The sequence below is a fragment of the Canis lupus genome, chromosome 25 (genome assembly GCF_048164855.1).
Source record: "Canis lupus baileyi chromosome 25, mCanLup2.hap1, whole genome shotgun sequence".
Taxonomy (NCBI): Eukaryota; Metazoa; Chordata; class Mammalia; order Carnivora; family Canidae; genus Canis; species Canis lupus.
Genome location: NC_132862.1, coordinates 45,481,341 through 45,506,148, shown reverse-complemented (window position 1 = coordinate 45,506,148; position 24,808 = coordinate 45,481,341). Strand labels below are relative to the sequence as shown.

The following is a 24,808-nucleotide window of genomic DNA, read 5'->3' as shown; positions in this document are numbered from 1 at the left end:
AGGGTTCCTTTTTTCCACATCCTCACCAACACTTGTTTCTTCAAAAATCTTCTTTATTATACTGCAAAAATTCCTTAATTTTATGGTAAGAAGAAAAACCACAAAAGGGACCAAGTTACAGGCCTAAAATCCAGATTTTATTATTCAATAAAGTTAATTTATTTTAATTTAATTTACTGAAATTTATCTTTCATTTTTTTGTACTTTATCTTGCTATTATTCATCTTCTAACTAGGTACATGACCTGATAAACGGTCTAGGTATGTTTCCTTCCCTATAAAATGAGATCTTATTAATCTAGGAGATGACCTCATACCATCTCTTCTTTACTTTACAAGGGGAATGCAAAAAATGAAATGAACACAAGTGAAAATATAATGAACGATGGGAAAAGGTGGCATCTAAATAAAAAATACTCTGCAAAATATCCACTATTTCCAAACTAATTACTTTTATAGGAAACATTATCAAAGTAAGTATATACTCATTCTACAATTTATGGTAGAGACTAATGGTAAGTATGGGAGGAATAAAATTAAATGATGAACAAGTTGGTTACAGCCATTTACTCCCATTTACAATAAATCAAAACCTCTCACTGATAATTCACACACACATATTTATGATTCTTTTTTTTTCATATTTATGATTCTTATATTTTTATGTGAAATAGATATAATTTATATATGTATATATAATTCAAATATACACGTAGGCTTATAGGATCCTTTAAAACTAAATATGATTACCCAAAAGTCAATTGTTTTTTGTCCACACACACACACACACACACAAAATCAAAGTAACCACACAATTTATTAAATATTAATAACTAAATGTAATTAGATGCAAGCATACATCTTACCATTATTATTTAGTTTTGTTCTGGAAAATATGGTCAATATGATAAAAGCATGTATAGCAGGCAGCCTTTAGGAGGCCCAGAATGACTTCTGCCTCCTGGTATTCACACCCTCATAAAATCACCTTTTCTTTTTTTTTCAAGATTTTATTTATTTATTCATAAAGAAAGAAGAGAGAGAGAGAGAGAGAGAGAGAGAGAAAGAGACCCAGGCAGATAGGGAGAAGCAGGCTCCATGCAGGGAGCCTGACATGGGACTGGATCCCAGGTCTCCAGGATCACGCCCTGGACCGAAGGCGGCGCTAAGCTGCTGAGCCACGCAGGCTGCCCATAAAAATCACGTTATAAGAATGACAGACTGTCTATACCTTGTTTCTAATCAACATAATATGGCAAAAGGATTTCACTCCCATGATTATATCATGTAAGATTCTCTCCTGGCAGACAAGAGCTTTTTTCCTGCTGACTTTGAAGAAACAAACAGCTACACAGTAAGAGGCAAAGTGGTAAAGAGATTGTCAGTTACCTGTGGGAGCTAACAGCAGCTCCCAGTCAACAGCCGGCAAGAAATAAGGGCCTCAGTCCTACTACTGCAAGGAAATGACTCTGCTGTCACCCTGAATGAACGTGGATTGCTCCCCAGGTAAGCCTCTAGAATAGAACATAGCCTGGCTGATGCCCTGATTATAGCCCTGTAGGAAACTGAGCAGAAGATCCAGATGAGCCTCACATAGACTTGGAGAACCTTGTTACGCAGCAACAGAAAACAAATACACGGATACTTGCCCCACTCAACGTCCTGGGTACCTTGATGGCAGTCTCTAAGCAATCCTATGTTAAACACACCCAGCTAAACTGAAGCCAGATTCTTTTTTTTCTCCCTAAAGATTTTATATTTATTTATTCAAGAGAGACACAGAGAGATGCAGAAACATAGGCAGAGTGAGAAGCAGGTTCCCTGCGGGGAGCCCAATGTGGGACTAAATCAGAGGACCTCAGGATCACAATCTGAGCCAAAGGCAGACACACTCAACCACTGAGCCACCCAGGTGTCCCTATATCCCACACTTTTTTCTTTCTAAAGATTTTATTTATTTACTCATGACACACACACACACACACACACACACACACACACACAGAAAAAGAGAAAGAGAGAGAGGCAGAGACATAGGCAGAGGGAGAAGGAGGCTCCATGTAGGGAGCCCCATGTGGGACTGGATTCTGGGACTCCAGGATCACGCCCTGGGCTGAAGGCAGGTGCTAAACCACTGAGCAACCCACGGATCCCCAGCCCCTACATTTTAAACTTAGCCTACAAAGCCTATTAGGCTCCAATTTCTTTTGTGCTTATTGAATTCCCTTAGCTGAAATGTGTGCAGGAGATAGTCAAGTAAAATAAAAAAAAGGTAAGGCAGGCCACATGAACACAACAGAGGATGAGAGACAAGCAGCTTCTGCAAGGGAGAGTAATTAGGAATGTGAAGTACTGAGGCAGACCAGACCCTGTTTGCCCTCCAGATGGTGGTTGTCTTCATAGGTAAACCATTAGATATTTTCTAAGTGTTATAAATTGGGATTTGAAAGGTGAAATCTCATTTTAGATATTGGCAACAAATTAGTATCTAACACCTAGGGACCAGGAAGGACCATGCCACTCAGATCATGTTTCTGAGCCATGTGGGATCTTCTACTCTATAATCTCTAGGCTCTACTCTAGGGTTCTCACTCCTTCTACCTGCAAATAGTTGGTGGTTTCATTCATTCATTCATTCACTCACTCACTCACTCACTCACTCACTTATTATGCCTTATAAAATATGAGGACTGGCCTAAGTAAGCCCAAGTATGAAGGCTCAGTTCATGTGTCATTTACTCACAGGAGGTTATATGCTGTTTACATTCTGTATTTTTACTTTAGAACGTTTATCACAGTGATTATATAATTTGTAATTACATAACTATTGCTGTAATTACTAGTGGACCTTCACTGCATAAGAATACTTACTATAAATACCATGAAGGCCATGAGAATGTCTGTTCTACCAGTACCTGCTGCCCAGCAAATAGTGAGTAATGTCCAGATGAAGGTTTAGGCAGATACCTTCATGCCATGAAGATTCAAGGCTAAAATGGAACAACCTTTGTGTTGGGCAGCCTGGCAAATTTACTTTAAAAATCTTAAAAGGAAAAAAAAAAAAAAAAAAAAAAAAAAAATCTTAAAAGGATGGGCAGCCCAGGTGGCTCAGCGGTTTAGCGCCACCTTCAGCCCAGGATGTGATCCTAGAGACTGGGGATCAAGTCCCATATCAGGCTCCCTGCATGGAGCCTGCTTCTCCCTCTGCCTGTGTCTCTGCCTCTCTCTCTCTCTCTCATGAGTAAATAATTAAAATCTTAAAAAAAAAAAAATCTTAAAAGGACATTTCTTCTGAGTAGTCACAGTTCCAGAAATTTCAACTAAGGAGATCATTCACTTGGTGTGCAAACTTTTATGTCCAAAGCTATGCATTGTAGCCTGTTTACAACAGTTAAAAGCTAGGCACAAATGTCTAGCTATCAAATTGATTTGACAATTATGTTTTTTTTTTTTTTTTTTTTTTTTTTAAATTTTATTTATTTATGATAGTCACAGAGAGAGAGAGAGAGAGAGAGGCAGAGACACAGGCAGAGGGAGAAGCAGGCTCCATGCACCGGGAGCCCGATGTGGGATTCGATCCTGGGTCTCCAGGATCGCGCCCTAGGCCAAAGGCAGGCGCCAAACCGCTGCGCCACCTAGGGATCCCTGACAATTATGTTTAAAGGAAAGCTTGTTTAAGAAAAATAAGTTATATTGAAAAGATGCAAGATACAAAATGTAAAATTACATCACAGTATTAAAACTGTGCTTCAAAGCCATTGCCCTATAAAAGAATTGAAGAACTTAATTACCATATTCAAGTAGCAAAACAGTAGATGGATTCTTCACCTTTCATCTATTCTTTGTCTAGTAAAACCATCTGGGTATTCTTGGGAAAAAGTCATTATATTAGCACAATGAGTCTGGGAGGAATAACTCTCCTTTGAGGGTTACCAACTTCCACCCTGAAGAAGATGGCATTTCATCAATCTCTTACTCATCTTGTAATGACAAGTTTACTGCACATTAGTATTGGGCCTAGTTTCCCAGCCCTAACAGATATCTAAGAGTAAATTTAATAGAACAGAAGTATTTGAGATACCACTTTTACCTGTATGAAAAATATAATCCATAACACCCCAAACCCCTGCCTTGCATGTCACTGGAGGGCTGAAAACTGGAAAACCATTTTGTCTCAGCTTTCTAAGAGTGAGCTCTATATAGTTCCGCCCTATACAGAAATGTAGTAGCAGAGAAAATGGATGTCAAGTTAGGGTCAAAACAAGGAATGAGTCCTTATCGAAAAGATCCTTTATTTGTTGACACATAAAATTTTGCTCTAAATGTCTATACATCTCAAATGTATTGGAGAGCAGTTTACTTGGGAGTTATGGTGTGAAGGAGCCTAGAAGCTCCATATTAAAATTATGCTACTGGGCAGCTCTGGTAACTCAGCGGTTTAGCGCAGCCTTCAGCCCAGGAATTGTGATTGTGGAGACCCAGGATTGAGTTCCACATTGGGCTCCCTGCATGAAGCCTGTTTCTCCCTCTGCCTGTGTCTCTGCCTCTCTCTGTGTCTCTCGTGAATAAATAAATAAAATCTTTAAAAATAAATAAATAAACTAAAATTATGCTACTGGTTATATGAACAACATAAGATACCCAGGTGGTAGAAATGTAGTAAAATCTAGTTTTAATTTGTTAGGTATTTTATTTTTTAAAGATTTTATTTATTTATTCATGAGAGACACACACAGGGTGGGGATGGGGGTGGGGGGTGGGGGTGGGCAGAGACACAGGCAGAGGGAGAAGCAGCTCCATGAAGGGAGCCTGACGTGGGACTTGATCTGGGGTCTCCAGGATCATACCCTGGACCGAAGGTGGCACTAAACTGCTGAGCCACCTGGGCTGCCCCAGTTAGGCATTTTACAAATACTGCAAGAAGCTATATTTCTGTAAAAATCACAAAGAAGGGCATAAACTAAAAGAAGTCTACACTTGATTATGTTAACTGGTGGATCCAAGACTAAGGAAAATAGACTTGTCAGATTGAAATAAACTCAAGGATTATAATAAAACTGAACTGCAGAAGGAGTCACACACAGAGCTGAGGAATCCATTTGTAAATACCACTAACGATCAGTTCTAGTTTGTTACAGGAGAGATGAAACATCACTGCACCTCGTCAATTAGTTCTTTCTACATAAAATATGTAGTAAAATCAGGATTACTCACGTGATATCCCTTCGTTGATAGCAGCCCTGAAGCAGGCAGGCGATCAGGTCACTGATAAACTCTACATCATCTCTGTGAAGAGCTGCTTCTAACTCCTATGGAGGAGGAGAGAGAGAGATTAGAAAGATTTCTTAAAATCCACCTGTCCCTCCTTCCTACCACCCACACTATCAATATCACTCTCCAACCCGCTATAGGGTCAGTGTAGCCAAACTGCTTGCCTTTCCTCTCACAGTTACTGCTGGAAGAGCAGAGTTCAACTTTTGTTTTTCCATTGGGTTTATTTCTCCCATTGCTCCATTCCATTTCTCTGCATACCAGAAAAATCATACATATATCTCTTTTTGTAAGTCAATGGTAGCTGCATAATTATCAAAGAGCTTAACTTATATAAATATGCTATAATGCCTTCTACGTTAATGACAAGAAAGTCACAAATATGTGATTAAAAAGTATTCTTCATCCCCCTAACAGTTTTAACAGGTAAATCAATTGCTTTATAGAATCACTATGTTTATTGAAGAAAAGCACTGGTAAATGAGCAATATAGTTAAGAATTCTTATTTTGAGGAGGCTACACTTAAGTGACTAATGACAGGAGATTGCTAGAACTGAGCTGAATCTTACATCATCTAGAGAGAAGTGAGGTAATGTCTATGTTAATGGTTTAATCCTAGGTGAGATGTATTTGCTTTCCTTGGGACTCAAGCAGACAATGCCAAAGATCTAGCATTCTGAACAAGACTAAATTGACAAGGAGCTGCTGGGACAAAGTGATGGTGGGAAATTTTAGGAGATCCTGTTTCTCCTTTCAAACTCCCATAATAAACCAGTATTTCCTAAGATGATGGAATTTGTTCTAAGTCCTCAGCTCTTGAGAAAAAAAGTTTGACAGCACTGTTTCAACCAGAATGCTTGCATTCTGCATGCAAGCTATTTTCCAAGGTCTGCTCTGCTTTTACTAATCATCACCAGATCTATAAACACAGAAAAAAACCAAGCTTTGAAGGCTCTCGTATTAATGGTTCTGAAAGCATGAGATGTGTGTGCATAAGAAACAATTTCTGACCTAAATACCAATTACACAGCAGTGCATACTTAACAGGGGATTCTGCCGCTACTATAAAAACATTATCGTTTTGCTAATAATTGTAATAAAATTATGTAAATTATTTTAATGGTTTCATTTATTTTTTTTTTAATTCTCAAGTTTGTAAACACTCCCTCTAAAACCTTCATAATATAGAGGTACCTTGGTGGCACAGTCAAGCATCTAACTCTTGGTTTTGGCTTGGGTTGTGATCGCAGGGTGGTGAGACAGAGCCCTGTAGTGGGATCTGTGAACAGGAGTCTACTTGAGATTCTCTCCCTCTCTCAAATAAATAAATCTTTTTTTTTTTTTTTTTTTAAGTAAAATAAAACCTTCATAGGACAAAAAACTGCTCAGCAAACTAATGGACACAAATAAGCAAAATAGAAACTACCATGAGGTGGTTCACCAGAAAAGGTTCATCTAGCCTGTGCTGCCTTAAAACACAGGTGAATGAAACTCAAAATTCAAAGACTGCAAGGCTGAGGCTTGCAAATGTTTTGCTTGCCTTAATTATAAACCTGGGAATTATATCTATAGCAATGGTTCTTATTCTTCTATTAGCTTATTAATTACTGTTGGAAGAGTTCTCTTCTACATTCTAGTTACTGATCAACCAAAAAACAAGAAACTCTCCCAACCAGAGATAACTGGGATCTGAACTATAATTAGCCAGAATTCACTCATTCAACCAATATTTACTAGGCACCCACCCTGTGTAAGATAATATAGTACTTCCTAAGCACTGAGGAGCTTAGTTTGGAGAGATGAGTACAAAAACAGATAGACAAACCAACCAATTAGCACTATTAGGTACACAAAAGGTGCTATGGGTGCAATGGGAATTGAGAAGAAAAGGACTACTTGTGGCTGTGGGAAGCCTAAAACACTGCATGAAGATGGTAGTACCTGCAGTGGGAAAATTGTGGCTGGGTGGCAATGGGGGGAGAAACAGAGCATGAGCAGGTGCAGATGACACAGGGAGCAAGGCCACCAAGAAGACAGCTGCTTCATTTTAACTATTCTGTAGATTATATGAGGGGAAGTAATGTGAGTACTGGATACTGAGCTAATGAGTTTGGTGTTTCTTTGGAAAACAATGGAGACTCATTACAATTATTTTTATTGAGGAAAAGACACAGTGATACTTCTCTAGCTGTTGTGTATTTAAGAGGGATTCTAGTGGCAGAGGGTGCGAGGTGAGGTTAACCACAAGCAAGAGCCTGGGATAAAGATTCTGAAGGACTTAAATGAGAGAAATAGCAGCAACGGGGAAAAACACGAATTCAAGATCAGATAGAAATAAATGTGATGCAACAGCAAGGGAAGATTTGAATGGTTCATATTTTATGTTTGGTCACTGGGCAAGACTCCAAAGCAAATTGCAATTATAACAGAAGCCGAACTCTTGAAACACAAAGTCCCAGGCCATCTCATTTGATAGAGAAGCCAGAATTACTGAATCATAGGCTGGAAGATATATTACAGATTATACTATTTCAACTCTCTCAATTGAAGGATAAATAAACTAGGCCCAGGAAGGTTAACTGGCATCTCCTGTTGTACTTAGCAAAACAGTGCCAGGACCAAGTGAAACACCAACCACTCCATCCAGGGCTCTTCCCACAGAGTAAGCTGCTTCCTACTGGCCCATGTGCTCTATGCTAGAAAGCCTGATGGCTTTAACAGCTCTAATAACCCACTTCCACCACTCCCAACCAAGCCCTCAAATGTACCATTCTGCCTAAGCAGAAAGAAATCCCTCCTCCAAAGCCATACTGTAACAGGTCCTTTACATGAAAAACTTTTATCTATAAAATCTTCCTAGCTGAGTTCCACTTTGCTGGTTTCTCCAGCAACATCTTCAACACTGTATGGTCACAAATTGTTACACACTCCTGCTGAGGTTCTGTCCTCATCAGTGTAAATTAAAGAGTACGACGTGTTTCTTGATTAAAAGTGCTATAGTCAGATGCTTTTTAGTGTTTTTAAAGAAAAGCACCAAATTAAACTATGATAAAGTCCACATTTGAAGAGATAAGAACTGGGAAGGCTTTACTAAGTAAAGGCTAAACTAAGTAAAAGTTTGTCATAAATCTCTGTGAAGGTATGCCAGGATTCCTAGAAGCAGGATACATGTCGATCACTTTTATTCAGTAGTAAATAATTTTTTATTTATTTATTTTTGAAGATTTTATTTATTCATGAGATGGGGGGGGGGGGGGGGAGACAGGCAGAGGGAGGAGAAGTGGGCTCCATCCTGGGACTCACGAATCACGCCCTAAGCCAAAGGCAGACACTCAATCGCTGAGGCACCCAGGCGTCCTAGTAGTAATTTAAAACGGTAATTTTATAAAACAGTCACACTACAAAGCAAAATGTAAAATCTGCATTAATTTTTATGCTGAAACTCCAAAAAAAGAAAACAAAAAGGGAAAAAAATGTCACTCCTAAAAGAGCAGTTAAAGTTCTATTATGAATTCCCTTTCTTTTCTATGCACTTCCCCCACCCACAGGCATTCCCTTCTCCCTTAGGTGTGAATGCTTGATAAGAATATGTTTCTGTTTCTATCAGAGTGAGTCATTTGGGCCTTACAGAAGAATGTCATTTCTGGCAATAAATCTATTTAGAATGTGAGGATATAACATGAAATTTCTGGTTACAGTGTTTTCCAAACAATATCAACTGCCAATATCCTTTTATTACTGCTCCCAGAGAGTCATCAAATAGAATTACTGACAAATTAGAATGAAGCAAGGTATTCCAGGACAAAATAAAAACTGAGACCTACAAAGATTAAGAGTGATATGGCAAAAAAAAAAAAAAAAAAAGAGTGATATGGCCAAAAGATATGATGTTCTTAAACCCACACTCTACTTACATTAGGTTATTTATTTTCAAGTTAACTAACATCTTGTTAACCTGTGGCAGTTAGCAGAGATCAAAATTAGTAAGTCAATTTACAATTAGTAAACGTAAGAACAGCTTATCTTAAAATACATGCCCAATAGTTAAAATTATTAATTTGTATAACACATCTCTATTTTCTTCAATAAATCAAGGGAAAATTTTTTAAAAGATTTATTTATTTATTAGAGAGAGAGAGAGAGACAGACAGAGACAGAGACACAGGAGGAGGAAGAAGCAGGCTCCATGCCAGGAGCCCGACGCAGGACTCGATCCCGGGACTCCAGGATTGCGCCCTGGGCCAAAGGCAAGCGCCAAACCGCTGAGCCACCCAGGGATTCCCAATCAAGGGAAATTTTTATTTCCTATTTGTATTTTTAAAAATTCCCATAGGTGCTGGGAAGTAGAAGACTGAATGAGAGAGCAACATTGATACTGATGATGTTCTAACTCTGATGGATGCTATTTTCACAGATGGTATCACTTATAAATGAATAAAGCAAAAACATTCGTAGACCAATGATGATAGAATGTGTCATGAACTAAAAACACGGATTAATAAAATCTGTGAATCTGAAATTTAAAAAAGAAAAAGAAGGAAAGACAAAATTGTTTCACTATATTTTCTGCCTGCCTCAGTAAACAGGCTTCCTTGGTGATTCAACCATAGTTTTCTTACTTAACATCATCAGCAGAAACTAGGGAGTAACATCCTTATCTTAATTCGAAAAAAGAATATTAAGTGCTCTTGTTCAATACTCAACTGTGATGGGCAGGCTAAAGGGCATTGGTAAAAAATTCTCCGCAGTGAACCTAGGTTTCCTTTTCTTAGCACAGCCATGATCTAATGAGTTAACAACTGGGGAAAGCGGTTACACAGAAAGGCAGAGTTTCAGGGATGTTGGATCAGCTCTTCCAAGGAGAACTGAGCAGGCTTGAATTGCTCCTCAAATGACACAAGTATCGAGAGGAACTCTGATATTTACAAATAAAATTCAACACCTCGCCCTTGCCTACCACCATTTTACTCATGGAATACAGTAAACTCAGAAATCAGTAAGAAAATGGGCTCAAAATATAAAACTGCTTTTCAAATGTACTTCTATATTGTGCTTCATAAATCAGCAGCTATCTACATAACCCACCAAAAAATATGCAGGGTTCATGGTGACTTGTAAGGTGACAAAGTTATCAGTGAAGTTTTCCCCTCTAGCTCAGCAGAACTAAAAATGCAGAATTGGTAAAGATTACAATGAAGAATAGGTGATAAATCCCCTGGAGGGCAAGCTTCTCCCACCTTTCTCCTTCCCCTTAGTTACAGTTAACACCAGCAGTTGGTACTACATGCATAAACCAAGGCACACTAATATAGGCCTCAGTTTTCACCCTATGGTGAAACAAAGATTAAGAATGCTATAGAATGACAGCAAAGAAGATGGGTAACAGGAAAGCAATTTTAATCCTGCTGAACAGAATAACTTGCTTATCAGTTAATTTTTCACTTTAGTGGGTATAGTAAAAAAGAAAAAGTTCTGGAGTTCTGTTTCACAACAGTGTGAATATACTTAACACTACTGAATTGTGCACTTAAAAATGGCTAAGATGACAAGTTTTATATTACGTTTTTTACCACAATTCAGAAAAAAATTGTCGCACTAAAAGTAACTACCACCAAGGATTTTGTAATGATTATTATGAAGCAATGCTTATAAAAGCCAGTGGAGCCTGGCACACCGTAAATATTCCACAACATGCTAATATTACAATTATTTCATCTTGATTACAATGAAAGTGTGTGTGTGTGGGGGGGAAGCAAAGACTGAAGAGATAGAAAGTGGTCTTTTCAAAATTCAGGTTTCTTAACAGAAATTAAAATCCTTTTAATACACAGCCTACCATGTTCATAAGCCAATAAAAACCCAACAGTTCTCCAAGGAATTATTTGGAAACCCAGGTTATTCAAAGCTTTGCTACTTAGGCCTTCAAACCCAGAGCTTAGAGTCTTAGAAGCAAGGGAATAAATAAGGACTACCCTCCTAAAATACCCCTCCCCCCACACACACTTTCTCTCCTCCCCTTTTGTATTTCCTTTTCACTGTGGGCACTGAGCTGTGAGCACAGAAATCTGAACTTTGCCAAAATGCTCTGGGACTGAAGAGGAAGGGGTGGGGGAGCAGATAGCTCGGCCAATCGTTTAGGAGAAGGGGGACCTGGTCCTATGGCTCCTCTGTAGCTTCAGAGAGTAGCTGGAGGGAGTAACAGGATTTGTCCTCTTTGCAGCTGGCGTCACAGTTCATTAGGGACAAGTCTGTTTAACATCCTTCCACCTCCTCTACCCTCAAGAACAGGCGGTGGCTGCTCAGAGAAGAACTCAGGACTGAGTGAGGGCAACAGCTTCAAACCCTGATTGGCAATGAGAAAGAAATAGGGCCTTTAGCATAGGTGATGGAAAAACACTTGTTAACAATTCTTTACCTTAAAAACTCCCACTTGGGGCAGCCCGGGTGGCTCACCAGTTAGCACTGCCTTCAGCCAGGGGTGTGACCCCAGGATCCAGTCCCGTGTCAGGCTCCCTGCAGGGAGCCTGCTTCCCTCTCTGCCTCTCTCTCTCTCTCTCTCTCTCTCTCTCTCTGTGTCTCTCATGAATAAATAAACAAAATCTTAAAAAAAAAAAAAAAGTCCCACTTGCCTAATAAACTAAGATGATTTCTAGACTGGAGACAAATGACACAGAAAGAACATTACCAATTCCATTAATGTATAACAACTATTCACTTAATATCTTTTCTTAAATAACATTAAAGGTAGCTTTCTATTGTTTGACACACTTCTAATCTCCAGGAATTTTCTTTGATCTTTTACTAAGGAAGGTGGTAAAGACAGACAAACTTTCTTTTCTTTAACGTCCAAGAATCAGGACCACAGATTTGTACTACTGTTATTTGGGCACAGTAATTCCTTTGAGTTTACTTTAAGGAGGCAAAAAAGGCCTCAGGATAAAAGAATCATAGATGCTGTATTTGATTTTAGAAGGTTACAAATCCTCCTAATTTGCACAAGGACCAACTGCAATGTGGTGTCTCAGGCAAAGACCAGGGCTTCTGTATAGGACCCAGAATGGCGCTTACACAAAGGAGATGCAAAGCAGGCCTTCCTGAAGGAGTCTCCCAGCTGCTTTCCAAGAGAGAATGCCTGGAGTGTGAGCGCAGAATACATGAAGAAGTCAGCACACGCGCCTCCAGAAGGCATCCCTGACTCTGGCAGCTGATGCTTTCTAACTTGGTATAAATTAATTTAATCCCAAAGGCCTGCCCCATGCCAATTTAGACTGTAAAGTATAAATCAGCTCGAGTGGGTATAATGGTGAGGGACCTGAAACTGGCTATTAAAACACTTTCAGTTGGCCAAGCGATTTATCCCAGGAGTCCCCAAAGGCCAGCAGGTCTGTATTGCTGCTTTGCTGCAACCATATCATTCCTCTCAACCATCCATGAAACAGCTGTGTCACTGACTATGCTGCTGGGTAACAGAAACGAAACCAAAATAGCTTCTCCCCACAAATGACTGCTACCCTAAAATATTAGGCAAACTAGAAAATACTAATTATACCAATAAATGGGTAAATCTAGAAAAGCAAGATTTTCCGAAAAGGCATAAATTATCAAAGCTGGTTCTAGCATTAAAAAAAAAAAAAGGCTCAGGAAGTTTCATGGATATTCTCCCTTAAGAAAACATCCATGATTATATAAACAATTCCTGAGCACTGAAAAAGTTGGAAAGCTCAGTATGTTCCGAGGCTAGAATACTGGACAGGAATAGCCATGCAAACAAGAAATCTGGAAAAGCAGGTTCTTGACAGACCATACACAACCTCAGATATCAGGTCAAGCAGTCTAGATTTCACTGCTTTCCACCCAGGAAATGTATAGCTCTAGAGTTCCACAGTGCATGGCCAGAATATATCAGTTTAAAATGGCACAGCTTCTAGAGAGTCAGGTTTACTTTTATTTATTTCTTTGTTTGTTTTCACTGTTTAAGTTGTTGTTGAAGATACTTTTAACTTAAACATTTGCATGAATTTAAGACAGGGGATTTCATCAGAGAATTTACGTTTGGAGCTACTTAGGACTATCGCTCTATGTAAAATTATGCAGTCCTCATTCTCTGTCATTAGAACTTACTACTGGATTAGTTCGGAATTATTATAGGTATTTCAGGGAAACCACTAAAGAACAGGGAATGCTTTTGAACAGGCGGCAGTAGGGAAAGAATAGTCAAACCTAGAAGGTTATCTAGATGTGGTCTGCAGGACACATTGTTAGGAAGAGAGATTAGAGGGTGAGATTTCTGATCTAGTCCAGGGAAGAATCGATGGGGCCAATACTAGAAAGATGATCACCCAGGGGGATCCCTGGGTGGCGCAGCGGTTTAGCGCCTGCCTTTGGCCCAGGGCGCGATCCTGGAGACCCGGGATCGAATCCCACATCGGGCTCCCGGTGCATGGAGCCTGCTTCTCCCTCTGCCTGTGTCTCTGCCTCTCTCTCTCTCACTGTGTGCCTATCATAAATAAATTAAAAAAAAAAAAGATGACAGGGGAAATACACAAGAGAAGGTGACAGGAGAGGATTTCAGAAGCAGACTCATTAAGATTTTGCAATTAATTGTATGTGGCTTTAAAAAGGACAAAAAAAATTTTAGGTAACAAGTTCTAATCCTCCCCATCCCTAAAAAAATATTATGGTCTTTTAAGTTGGTAAACAGAATTAAGGACAATAAAGGTTGAAAGGTAAATGGAAGATTGGGGCAGTGGGAAGAAACAACAAAGACTTGATGTTTGAAATAAGATCCTAGAAGGTTTAGAGTGGGAAATAATTTTGTAATGTCATAAATCCTTGGGATCCCTGGGTGGCGCAGTGGTTTGGCGCCTGCCTTTGGCCCAGGGCGCGATCCTGGAGACCCAGGATCGAATCCCACATCGGGCTCCCGGTGCATGGAGCCTGCTTCTCCCTCTGCCTGTGTCTCTGCCTCTCTCTCTCTCTCTCTCTCTCTCTCTCTCTCTCTCTCTGTGACTATCATAAAAAAAATAAAAAAAATAAAAATAAAAAAATAAAAAATAAATCCTATTGTTCCCATCTGATTGTGTCCTAGTCTATTTGAGAGTGGCAAAAACATACACATAGAGAAAAATGTCTAATGTGTCAGGGAGGTAGGGGTCTCTCTGAATCAATTCAAGCAGTTCAACATATAATGGGCATGTGACAGTGGGATGTCACATAGTGGAAAGGCATCCCTAGCATCTGAAGACATACTGCATGCCAGGCTCTGTGTTATGTGCTGGGGATGCAAAAGGAGAGTAAGAACCCTACCTTCAAGTAGCATAAAATCTAGAAGTGGGGTGTTGTGGGGGACAAACAAAAAATAAATTCCATTTAGAAAAACAACTGGCACAGCAGAGTGGTGCGGAGATAAGTGAGCAAAATGCTGCTCTGGCAATTAGTTAGCAAAGACTAGAAGATGAGAAGGATCCAATCAGTTCACACAAGGGCAGTAGGAACAGTGGAGGTTCTCAGTAAAATGCAGGTTTCCTCAAAGAATGAAATGCTGGGGCAGCCCACGTGGCTCAGTGGTTTAGCACCACCTTCAATCCAGGGCCTGATCCTGGAGACCCGGGATCAAGTCCCATGTCAGACTCCCTGCATGGAGCCTGCTTCTCCCTCTGCTGTGTCTGTGCCGCTCTCTCAACATTCTCTCATGAATAAATAAAAAAGAATGAAATACTGATAATGAAAACATAATAGTGACCTGTGCCAAAACCCCTGGTACTGCACAGTGCCTCCACAGAGCAAGTGGTCACAGAACATTCACAGAGAAAATGGAAAGAAAATTAGCTATTGGGAACAACTTGTCTAAAAGATGACTGTGTGACTGAAGATTTTCGGAAATGCCTGAAATTCTATCAAGAAATCTGTAAAGGCAGGACAAAACTAGGAATGAGCGGGCTGTGACTGTAACTAAGAAAATAGTATTGAGGGATGCCTGGGTGGCTCAGCAGTTGAGCGTCTGTCTTTAGCTCAGGGCGTGTTCCTGGAGATCCAGGATCCAGTCCTGCATTGGGTCCCTGCGTAAAGCCTGCTTCTCCCTCTGCCTGTGTCTCTGCCTCTCTCTCTCTGTCTCTCATGAATAAATAAAATCTTTTTAAAAAAGGAAAAGAGTATTGAAATCTTGTTGGAAAAAAAAGGAGGGGGGGATGGAATGTTACAACCAAAAGAGGATATCTATAATGGGAAAGAGGTCTCAAGATAAAGAATTTGGCAGTGTTTATCTAGCCCTATCCTGAGGGAGAGATACTGATGAAACTCGGTATCTAGGGCAGGAATATTTCATCAGGCCTGTAAGAAATTATCCCCTCAAGATGAATTCATTCTCTTTTGATTCTCAGCTTCTTGATTAGCAACAGTGAGTACGTCTTGGTATTAGGAAGGTGGTGTGTGTTGAATGGCAGGTGTTAATATAATGACCATGGAACGATATCTACTGAATTTTAAATAAGCAAAATGCCATTCGGTGACTCTGGATCTACTGAAATTGTTAAGTTTTTAAGCCTACAAATTGAGAACCAGAACCGGTCAACTTGAAAGTACTCACAATGGAGCAAGACATAGATTAAATAGGAACGAGAGTGCACAGATGATGTTTAGAAAAGGAATACCTTAGAAGCGAAGTTGACAAATAAGTATGATTTTGGTGGGCTGAGGCAAAGATTTTTCAGCAAAATTCTTACAAAAGATTTATCTTGAATGTGAATACTTACTAAATTTTTTCTATTAAAAGACACTCCCTCGTTTTACTTTTGGGTAACAGCAATTTAGGAAAGAGAAAATCGCCTGAATCAACCTCAATCAATGCCAGTTTCGGATTCGTACAGATGTCATTTGATGGAATTTATCTAATTTTTTGATTTACCTTAAAAGGAGACAAAAAACCTTTACAACAACTCTAAAACTCTGGAGCCATGAACTCAACTCCAAGTGTTAAAATGTAATTATAGAAATCAGTTTACATAGAGACCACATGTGTTTATGTTTAATGATCATGAATATATACCTAGAGAACAACTGCAAAACCAAACTATCCTACTATTAACTAAGTAATTGTGACTTGGAATAATACCTTCAGAAAATCTATCAAAAACTGATTCAGAGACTTAAGATTGAAGGGAGGTTGAAAAATTATACTTTTCAGTTCTTCAAAAGTGGTGCTAATGATGATGAAATTCTTTCTAGAAATAAGAATGGAAAAAATCAATTATTTCTAAATTTAAAAATCCAAATGTTTATAGAAAAATCCCTGAGATAGGGGCAGCCCAGTGGCTCGGTGGTTTAGCGCCGCCTTCAGTCCAGGGTCTGATCCTGGAGTCCTGGGATGGAGTCCCACGTTGAGCTCCCTGCATGGAGCCTGCTTCTCCCTCTGTGTCTCTGTGTCTCTGTGTCTGTCTCTCTCTCTGTGTATGTGTCTCTCATAAATAAATGGAATCTTAAAAAAGAAAGAAAAATCCCTAAGATAAATTTTCCAAATAGAACTTTGACTATTTCACCTCTCTTATTAAAAGTTTCATACACTATGGTAAGTTAATATTCCCAAAGTTTTATTGAATCATCTCGTTGGAAAACGGGGTATTGCCTAAATTGAAACACCCATGGCTACTTATACATGTTAATACTACTATGAAAGTGACTGAACCTGGGACGCCTGGGTGGCTCAGTGGCTGAGCGTCTTCCTTTGGCTCAGGGCGTGATCCCGGGATCCAGGATCAAGTCCATCAGGCTCCCTGCATGGAGTCTGCCTCTCCCTCTGCCTGTGTCTCTGCTTCTCTCTGTGTGTGTCTCTCATTAGTAAATAAATAAAATCATTTTAAAAGAAAGAAGAAAGAAAGAAAGAAAGAAAGAAAGAAAGAAAGAAAGAAAGAAAGAAAGAAGAGAGAGAGAGAGAGAGAGAGAGAGAAAGAAAGAAAGAAAGAAAGAAAGAAAGAAAGAAAGAAAGAAAGAAAGAAAGAAACTGAACCAGAATCATATCTCATGCCCTTTCCAACTGTAGCAAAGGGAATCACACCATTTATTTATTTATTTATTTTTAAATATTTATTTATTTATTTATTTATTTTTGATAGTCACAGAGAGAGAGAGAGAGAGAGAGAGAGAGGCAGAGACACAGGCAGAAGGAGAAGCAGGCTCCATGCACCGGGAGCCCGATGTGGGACTCGATCCCGGGTCTCCAGGATCATGCCCCGGGCCAAAGGCAGGCGCCAAACCGCTGCGCCACCCAGGGATCCCCCGCTGCGCCACCCAGGGATCCCCGAATCACACCTTTTATAAAGGAAAAGACTGTAAGAGTCTGGAAAGGAGAAAAGGAATGGAAAATAGCATTTTACTTCTAAAACATAGCCTAACTGGTTCACTCTATTATTTATTCAACTTCTAAACAGATAAGAATTACTACCTATACCCTACCCTATTATCCACCCCCAACCAATACCCTATTAATACATATAACCAAATATTAAAATACAACCAAATATTAATACATATCCTTCTAGTTCTTTGGGCCCCAGTCTAGAAGGCATCTTTGTAACTTCCAGATCCAATCTCCATATATATGATGGATAAATAAATTGATGAAAATAGTATGATCCTCTGTGTCATCAGGTGTTTCGGTGATGTAGCATTATTTTTTTTAAAGATTTGATTTATTTATTCATGAGAGACATGCAGAGAGAGGCAGAGACCTACACAGAGGAAAAAGCAGGCTCCATGCAGGGAGCCCAATGTGGGACTTTATCCAGGACCTGGGGATCATGCACTGAGCCAAAGGCAGACGCTCAGGCTTGCCCTTCCCTATATATTTCCCTTTTCATCTGCCCTCCTCCTCCTCCACATAAGAATTGTTTCGTGATCAAGTTGAATAATAAAACAATCCAATGTTCTCCAATTAGGTTTTATCAATATCTATAGTGGGTAATGTAAACTTTATGGCGGGAAGGAGTTGAAAGGTTAACAAGAAAAAACTGGTAAGGGTCCTTGAGTATTAGAAGACTTTGGATTTCACGGAGGAATTTGATACAAACAATTTGGAGGATATAGGTAGATTATGGATACAAAAAGGAAAGGACAAAACCAAGAAATAGAAAAAACAAAACCAAGAAATAGGATTACCACGTAGTTCTAACAAAAATATTAGATACGTTGCAGAGTATTACAAAATGCTTATGGCATTTATATGGACAAGAGATTGGTATCTCTAGGACAGGCCAGGACATTAAAAAACAAAATAAGGGGATCCCTAGGTGGCTGAGCGGTTTGGTCCAGGGTGTGATCCTGGAGTCCCAGGATGAAGTCCCACATTGGGCTCCTTGCAAGGAGCCTGCTTCTCCCTCTGCCTGTGTCCCTGCCCACCGCCCGCCCCCCATGAATAAATGAATAAAAATCTTAAAAAAAAAAAAAAAACTATCGGAAAGCACTGATTCATACACTGACAGGACTTTTTTATTCCTCAAAAGCATAATAAACCAAAAAACATGTGGTGACTGCCAAAATTAACTGAAATTGGGCCATGGTAAAAAGGAATCAGAAAGATATTCTCTGTCAAACCTCTACTTTCAAGTATAAGCAACAGAATTAACCAACTACAATATATTCACTTCTTTGACAACTTAAGAATTGGGAATTTTAAGGGGTACCTGGGTGGCTCAGTTGGATAAGCATGACTCTTGGTTTCAGCTCAGGTGGTAATCTCAGGGTTGTGAAATCGAGCCCAAAAATCTCTGTGCAAAATATTATCATCAATATTAGTGGTGCGAACAAATCTTTACTCTCAACATTCTACTGTAATCAAGTCACATCTAATGAATGGATTCTGAGCCCTCATCATTCTGGATCTAAAAGCAGCATTTAAATTAGTTGGGGTTATTGGGACGCTACAGCCCAATAACTGTGGCTCAGTGGTTGAGCATCTGCCTTGGGCTCAGGGTGTGATCCAGGGTCCTGGGAATTTAGTCCCGCATCCGGCTCCCTGCAAGGAGCCTGTTTCTCCCCTCTGCCTATGTCTCTGCCTCTCGTGAATGAATAAATAAATAAAATATTTAAAATATAAATAAATTAGTTGGTTATTTCCTCTAGCTTAAAAGTTTTGTCTCTTGGCTTCAAAAGACTCACCTCACTGGTTTTCCTTTTCAATTTTCTTGGCTGATTTCCCCCCTTTCTTCTTGTACTCTGTATGTTGGTAAAAACGTCTTGGGGTTCAGTCTTTGAATCTATCTCTTCACTGTCCTTTTGGCCTACATTCACTGCCTTTATGAGCTCCTCCAGCCATGACTTTAAATACTATCCATTACGCTAATCATGCTCTCTCATTTGTACCTCCATTCCTCTCTCCTCAGAATCCCAAAGTTGGCTCATCCAATAGAGTCCCTGTACCTAACGCAGTGGTGACACTGAGAGTCAAATAGGCATAATGAACTTAATATGATCAAAGCTGAATTTTCAATTTTACCTCCTTAAACCTGCTTCTACTCTTACATTCCCAACCACAGTAAATGGAATCTTCTTCTAGCAGGAAATTCTGAGTTATCCTTGACTCTTCTCTTTTTCTTCCATTTCACATCCAAACCTTTAACAGATTTTGTTGATTCTGCCTTCAACTGAGATTTAGAAACTGCTCTCTCCTCACTGCCTTCTCCACTACCCTCCATTTAAGCATCAACAATTTAGTAGCATACAAGCTCAACTATCAGCTTCTTTCCTTATGTGTTCATACTAATAGCTTACTAAACTTGAGTCAGAACATGTCACTCCTGTGCAAAAGCCTTCTTCAGAATAAAATCCAAAGTTTGTACCACAGCCTTCACAACCTTCCCTGGTAATACCTTCCTGCTGAACCTCTATTATTTCTTACTGCTCTTGTCCTAGCTCACTCCCCTCAGCATACCAGCCTCTTACCTGTTCCTCAAAGATCCTCAGAATGCTCCTGCCCTTTCTCGGACTTTAAGACCGCTACCCCTATTATCTACATGGCTTGCCCTGTTACCCAGTTCCTGCACATCCTCATCATTCTCTATTCCCTTTATTATACTTTATTTTCCTAATTCACTTATCACCTATCTATTATATATATTTATTTTCTTTCTTCCACTGCTGCCATGCAAATCCTTTGAGGAACTTTGTGCCCACTTCCCAAAACTGTACCCGCCCACTAACTCCACTACTGTGGAGTACTTAGAAACATTTTTTGAAATAAGTTAGCCAGTTTCCAGAAGCCAAGATTCTAAACTTAAGGCCATGGTCCAGTAAAAGAAGCCCTAAATCCTAACTTTTATAAAGGATAATCAAAGATATGAATATTGAGAAGAATATTATGAAAATAAAGGATCTGAAACGTTTTACACCTACTCTGCTTTGATCTGAAGTCATTTAACAATTACCTAGATTTGTGAAAACTATTACTCCAAAAATTAAATTTGTAAGTATTCACTAATAAAGCAAATACATTGTTGGTTTCAGGAAGAACTAACCACACCTATGGGTTTAAGACACAAGCTATAGGGATCCCTGGGTGGCGCAGCGGTTTAGCGCCTGCCTTTGGCTCAGGGCGTGATCCTGGAGACCTGGGATCGAATCCCACGTCGGGCTCCCGGTGCATGGAGCCTGCTTCTCCCTCTGCCTGTGTCTCTGCCTCTCTCTCTCTCTCTGTGTGACTATCATAAATAAATAAAAATAAAAATTAAAAAAAAGACACAAGCTATAGAGAAGCACTTCTTGGCATCTAAGCAGTGTTGGAAAGCCATAGATAATGAATAAGAACTTGCTTTAAAGTATTCATAATTTCACATTTCCCTCTCAATCTCCACTGCCACTGCTCTAATAACAGATTTTGCACTTCTCACCTAAACTTCCATATAGTCTTCCACATCCAACATAGATTTATCTACCCTGTTGCCATATTAAATTTGCTCCAATTATTGTCATATCACTTATATAGAAGCCTCCAAGGACTCCGCACAATTCACCAAACTGGGCATACACTCAAACTCCTAAGCTTATCATTCAAAATTATTCTGAAAGGACCTCAGTATACCTTTTCAATATTCTCCCATTAAGCTAGAGATCTTGTAGAGAACTAGTTAAGTGCTTTAAAACACTTTGTACTTACCAGATGTATCTAGAAATTACTTAAAAGCTGTAGTAAGTACAGTCCTGTTTCAGGCATTTAAACACAAGGCCATTCATTCCTTAGTGCTAAATATTTGTTATTTTTCAGAAATGGTGAGTACTTCCCAATCTCTACTCCTGTCATTTGTGTGTGTGTGTGTGTGTGTGTGTTAGAGTAAATAAACATGCCCCTTTTGCTGCCACCCGATCCAATCACATGAGACAAACACAGCAAACATCTGGAAGGAAGGCTGCTTTTCTGCATTTTCTGGTGCACAGAGGCTTGACTGTGAGAAAGTCTGGCCTAAGTTTTAAGTCCGCCTGAGTCCCTAAAAGATTTCTGCTAATTGGAGACTGCTAATTGCTTTCACCTGGACAAATTGGTCTACTGATCATGAAAGGCCCCAAACTCTCATACCCAGGAGTTTCAAGATAGAGAGGCTAAGTCTCTTAAAATATGGTAAGTTAAAATGAGAGCCCTAACCCAAAATAAAAAGTATGGGACTATGGAAAGAAGTGGAGAGTAAAGTATAGGAAATCTGATTTATTTTTCTGCCTCAAGCACCTATCTGCTAGGAGTGCTTGAAAAGAGAAAGGGGATGGAAAAATACTGTCTCAACAGAGAATATTTAAAATACGAGCAAGGAAATTATGTTTTTTCAAAAACGCAACATTGTTTTAGGGGATCGGTAAGAATCAAAACTAATGTTAGGAAGCTATCTGGCAAGGGAAGTTGCTTTGGAAGAAAAGAAAAGCCTTCCTCATTCAGGATAAACAATTTTCTATTTCTGTAGGTAAGTAACAAGGGGCACCAGCACAGCAACTCAGTCATTGCAACCACTGGTGCTTCTCTGATGCTGGGAATTAGGGAAGCAACTAACAAGTCTCAGAATGTGACCAGCGGAGACTAAACCTAACCTGTCAACCACATCCTGCTAGTTTCTGTGAAGATGAAACACTGCTAACCCCAGAAGAAACCTAGAAATGATGATGTCCTGGGCAGGAATATTTGGTGCAAACATGAGAGGCTTTTTCCCCCTCAAAACAAAGTTAGGATTTGTGAGAGAATCCTGGAATGTGAAATAAAGGTGTAGCAATGCAGACAGTGTTTAAAACAGTGTTTAAACAGTGATTCAACTATCAAGCCATAGGTTAAGGTACTAAAGAGTCATGGGCATAGGACTAGAAACAAGAGACACTCCATAAAATCTAAGACCGTCTCTATCCGGACTGGTCAACCTAAAGCTTTAAAGTTAAACGAAAGGGGGGCAAAAATTCACTGGGCAAGAAACTGAACCCCCAAATCAGAACACCTGATTGGGGAATACATTAATCACACATGAACAACCTTCACTCCCTTTCAAGGGTCCAAAATGAAGGAGGACGAAACATCAGAGGAGACTCCAAGTTACAAGTGTAAATAGATCAGTGTCATAAATGAGGCCCTGAGGATACTAGACTGCCTTCTGTGCTGGAGGAAGAGGGAGTGTCTAAAAACATAAATGAATCTATAAATGCATGCTGACCTAAGTGACTTTGGAAATGAGTGGGATCTTTAAGATTAAAAGGCAAGACACTATATTCTAGCTGATAAAGCTGTTTCTCATGAGGAAATGGATTAAACAATTCTTACACTGCTATATATGTATACTGGGATTGAACAATTAAACAAATGAATAGCAAATGGTGGGAGCCAGGTTTCTCACTGTCAGAGAGGGAATTTACAGATGAGCAAGGGGAAGAGGCTAAAATGATCCCTGGAGCAAAGGCTTTACTCTTACTACAAGGATAGCTGCATACAGAAATATTTATACATATGTGTATATACACAGGTTACTATGCCCACATATATCTCCTTGCTCTGTCAACTGAGAGGGCCCAGATAAAAAATAACTCAGTAGCAAAGGGCACGTCTAGCACTCAGATCTTGATTTCTAATACATTGTTCAACAAAAGAAATTAGAGTTCCTTGAAGAAATGACAGATTTTAGAGCTGGGGTAGGAAATATACACAATGAGCCTGGCACATCTTCTAGTGTCTGAAAATAATGAAGTACTCTAAACCAAACCAAACCAAAACCACCCCAATGCCAAAGGAAAGAGCTTCCAATGGCCATATCCAGAGCAATCTGAATAGGAAATTACTGGATCATAAAAGTATAAAAACACATAAAATGAAGTATAAAACAAAGTATGGATTCAAACTGATATAAATTTTAAAAATAATAAATAAGCCAAATAAAAACCTATATTGCTAGGTAATAATTTGTGGTTTAATGGAGTGTAACATGGAGGAGGAACATTCTCTTCTTTCCTCACTTGACTATCTGAGAGGGCTGCATCAGAAGAGAAATGAGTAAGCAGAGTTAGGTGAAGGGTGAGAACACAGCTTATAGAAAGAACATCTAAGGAGTTCTTGGAAAGGTACGGGATACTGACTATATAGCATGCAGACTATCCCTATAGCGATAACCATCTAGTGTGAAAGAGAGAGCAAACTACACATGGACCTCCCTTGTATTAAACATGGAGATTATGAACACGTGGGGCCTAGTGATAGAGGGTTTTGTTTGTTTGGGGGTAAATCTGTTTCCCATTGGGTCTGTATTTGAGCCCCCAGGTAAATAAAGCCTGAGAAACAATGGAATAGCACTAGCTAAGGTGTTATTAGCATAAATACAGGCGACCCTTCATAAAGTCAACAAATGTACATATTCTTCTTAGGTTATTACAGTGTGAGGTGCTTCTCAAGAATTTGCTTCAAGAAAACATTGCATTAGGTTGCGTATTGGAAAACCTACATGTGAAGTCAGGTTTCCTGCACTGAAGACTTTTGAAAAGTGTGGAAGATGCACAAAGGACTTAAGTCACAAAAATTATTAAGAGTTTGAAAAGTCACAATCAAGAGGCAGCTATAGGAACGCCCCTCTATTGGATGCTGTTAATTAAGCAGTTGTTTAATTAAGCCAATTAGAGGTGAACTTAAAAAAAGGAGGTGGAAACAGCTATATAAAAAAATTATAAAATGAACACAGCTTGAACTTATCACCAAGCCCTGAGGCACCATCAAGAGTCAGACATTTAATTGGCAGGCACTCTGGCAGCTATAATTATTTTGATAGTATGTGGCTTTCATTTCTCTTTTCCCTAACTCTTCCTTTTTAAATGTATTTTTGCATCTCTGCTGTGAATCCTTTTTCTAAAATATAAGCTCTAAGATGATGATGACTATGGGGATTTTTAGGAGTCTGGGTCATAGCACTCTGCTGGATTTTACCAGATTTGGCAATATCCCACAGAAAACTAAAATGAAAACTATACTTCTTAGAGTCTGTGCTTAAAATAGAAGTTCTACCCTATCTATCATATGACAAGAGCTAATATAAAAACATCATCA

At 39.3% G+C, this 24,808-nt stretch overlaps 1 protein-coding gene across 5 annotated transcripts in view; it reads right to left on the bottom strand.

The window, feature by feature from the left end:
• The window catches only part of CECR2 (CECR2 histone acetyl-lysine reader), a 174,277-nt gene that overhangs the window by 61,922 nt on the left and 87,547 nt on the right, over positions 1-24,808 (bottom strand). For all 5 annotated transcript variants that reach the window (XM_072799638.1, XM_072799639.1, XM_072799642.1 and 2 more), the window contains exon 2: positions 5,214-5,308. In XM_072799638.1, the coding sequence (XP_072655739.1) occupies positions 5,214-5,308 (95 nt within the window). The remainder of the gene's footprint in view (positions 1-5,213; positions 5,309-24,808) is intronic.